Source organism: Loa loa, assembly GCF_000183805.2.
Source record: "Loa loa unplaced genomic scaffold supercont3.419, whole genome shotgun sequence".
Taxonomy (NCBI): domain Eukaryota; kingdom Metazoa; phylum Nematoda; class Chromadorea; order Rhabditida; family Onchocercidae; genus Loa; species Loa loa.
Genome location: NW_018108599.1, coordinates 35,936 through 38,867, shown reverse-complemented (window position 1 = coordinate 38,867; position 2,932 = coordinate 35,936). Strand labels below are relative to the sequence as shown.

Genomic DNA, 2,932 nt, shown 5'->3' with positions numbered 1-2,932 from the left:
TTTTGCACGCATGGGAACCGATGATTATTGAATGCACGACAATGATATGAAAATGATGAAGGCAGACTCGATGGTTTAATTGTCCGAGTTTGAGGTAATTGAATGTGTCGCCCCAGAGTTTGGGCTTTTGTGGGTGGGGGTAGAGTTTTGGAGCGTCTCTGCAGGCCTGTGAGAGGACAAATGTGGTACAGTCGATATAAGCAACTCAGCGACGACGATTCGGCGTGTCCTTTCATATCGCATTTAGTGCCTGCGTTTGCCGCATTTATCATATCCCGTGATATACTGCTGGACATAAGGTCGACAATGTGTGCTATGATTAATTATGATTTTAAATCTGACAGGATATTTTTGAGTAATTAGAGACAATATAAATGAAAAAAAGTGTGTACATTCATGCACAACTCAAACATAGAAATGATAATTCCTTTATGCTATTCAATTATCATAAATTTTTTTGCATGCTATATATCATTATCCATAACGAATACTATGGTCAAAGTGATCTTACATTTGGCAAAATGTTTTTTGAGTAATTCGAAGCAATAAAATTGAAAAAAGAAGGGTAGCGATATTGGTAATGATATGTGCACTGATATTTAACTTAAATAAAAAATTGACAATTATTTGGTATATCAGTAGTAGCATAGACATAACTGCAATTAATTCAAGTTAACTAATTGATCATATTATCATCGAAATTGCAACCAAATGTGTACATTTTTATCAGCTGTATTGTTTTTAATTACTAAAAAGATGCATCGCCAGATAAAAGATCATATGTGAACAATATAATTATTAAAAAGTACTCATTATGATGCAGCTCAAATGATAATATGCTAATTCATTCATCTTATTTAATAATTAAGAATTTATTTGGTGGACTGGAAATGAGTTCTAGTTTGAAATATAACTATAAATTGTAACTAAGATTAACTAATTTTAATCTGACTAAATTTAATAAATTTTAGTTTTTCTTTGAGGAAATTTGTTCCTTCAGTGCAGTCTATCTTAAAAGATTGATATGTCTACTAAAAGATATCCGATATAGAGAAACTTCCTAAGAACCATGTTTACATTTTAAAGATATCCGATGTAGAGAAACTTCCTAAGAACCATGTTTACATTTTTTTTTAGCAATCAATTTGTTTTGATTAATATTGTTGTTAATTAGATAATTGTCGATAATTAGATTGCTTGATCGTAATGATTTACAATCATTTCAACATTTTCACTTTATATTTGTTTTAATGCAACATTTCATTTATTACCTGTCAAGGTTATTTCTTTTTTTCCTTTCATACTTCTCTGTATTTGCAGAATATTTATTGCAATTCTCAAATGTCATACTTATTAAAATTATGAATAATTAGTAATATATATGGAACTTAGGCTAAAATCGATGTAATTCAATGAAGCATTCAAAATAAATTTTGTAAATTCTTTTTACTTTAATTTCAATGTCTGTTCATGCCTGTAAAATGAGCAAAAGAATTTATACAAACAAATTTTGTTCACTTATGATTTTATATCTACCAATACTTTTTTCAATTGTTAGAAAAGTATAATTAACAAAAATGTATGCATTTTGATGCAATTTAGATATTGAATCTAAAGCAAATAATGATATGATATTGATATGATAATTCATTGCTAATATAAACAAATTAATATTGATTGAATAAGATCAATGAATTGTATTTTAACACCTGATTTGCATCTTAATATGCGCGTTTTAATCAAATATATTGTCTCCAGTCTTGAAAAAGTGTTGCTGGAATTTAAATTTATTTCTAATTGATAATGGCCGTAATTAAAATTCATTCCTAATGCAAAAATAAATTCATAAAGATTAAATCTGAATTTTAAAAAAGCTCTTAAAAAGGATAATTTCAGAAGTGAATTCTCACTATTTTTTTCACTGTAAAGCGGAAGCTAAGGGATTGAAAAAAATTTTTCACGTATATGGAATAATTCGTCTCAATGATAATCCGAATGAATGCAAATGCATATGCTAACATAATGAATACTTTTAAAATACGACTTGAAGCAATTCTTCATTTTTTTTTTTCTCCGCGAAATTGCATTTACTTCAAATTTATTTTTGTTTCATAAGATCGTTAAAGAATATTCTCTTCTTACTGATGGCGTTATCATAATACATCTCTTGGCTTTATTTTTTTTTTTTTTTTTTATTTTTAATACTTAACAAATATCTGATAAAATATCAGCTGCTTTTAATTCAATGAAAGTATCATTCAGTTTTCTTTGATATAATATGAAAAGGTATAAACAAACAACTTAGGGCAGTGAAATACTCATTCAATAATTAAAAGAATAAATTATATACAATGAAAGAATGAAATAGGATATACTCATCAGTTTAATTACCCAATTTGAGGTGAATGAATGTTTAAAAGCCTTATTGGCTTGAAATAAAATTTTGGAACGTCTTATGCATTAGTAGGACAACAAAAAATTATCATACAACAGTAAATATTGAGAATATAGTGATATGTAGGGAAGTATTTTATAAAAAAACAACATCTAATATTGCTTAACTTAACAGATCGAACAAAAAATTCATACATTCAACGTGACAACGTGACATGATTATAAACATTATCAAGCATAATAACATACTACCAAATTTCTATCAATGCTTAATTTACAATACTTCTATCCGTTTTTGTCCTATCAATTTAAAAACTTCCACAATTTCACTTTAAATCTTTCATTGTTTTTTCCAAATTCTTATAGCGATTTTTCAGGATATAGGCTGCCATTTTAGGTTGTCGATTACGTGTTAACACTCCTTTGTGATTGCCCACCGCTCGTATTACAGCTGTAATGATAGCTTTTGTTAGATTCTAAATTTTTTTTTTTTATTTTGTTTCTATTTTTCTATGGTATTAAATTGTATTTTATTCTC

At 27.5% G+C, this 2,932-nt stretch overlaps 1 protein-coding gene across 1 annotated transcript in view; it reads right to left on the bottom strand.

The window, feature by feature from the left end:
• Positions 1-2,720: 2,720 nt before the first annotated feature.
• The window catches only part of LOAG_18643 (beta-glucuronidase), a gene marked incomplete at both ends in the record, with an annotated part of 6,643 nt that continues 6,431 nt past the window's right edge, over positions 2,721-2,932 (bottom strand). The window contains one exon of the mRNA XM_020451307.1: positions 2,721-2,845. Coding sequence (XP_020304918.1) covers positions 2,721-2,845 — 125 coding nt within the window. The remainder of the gene's footprint in view (positions 2,846-2,932) is intronic.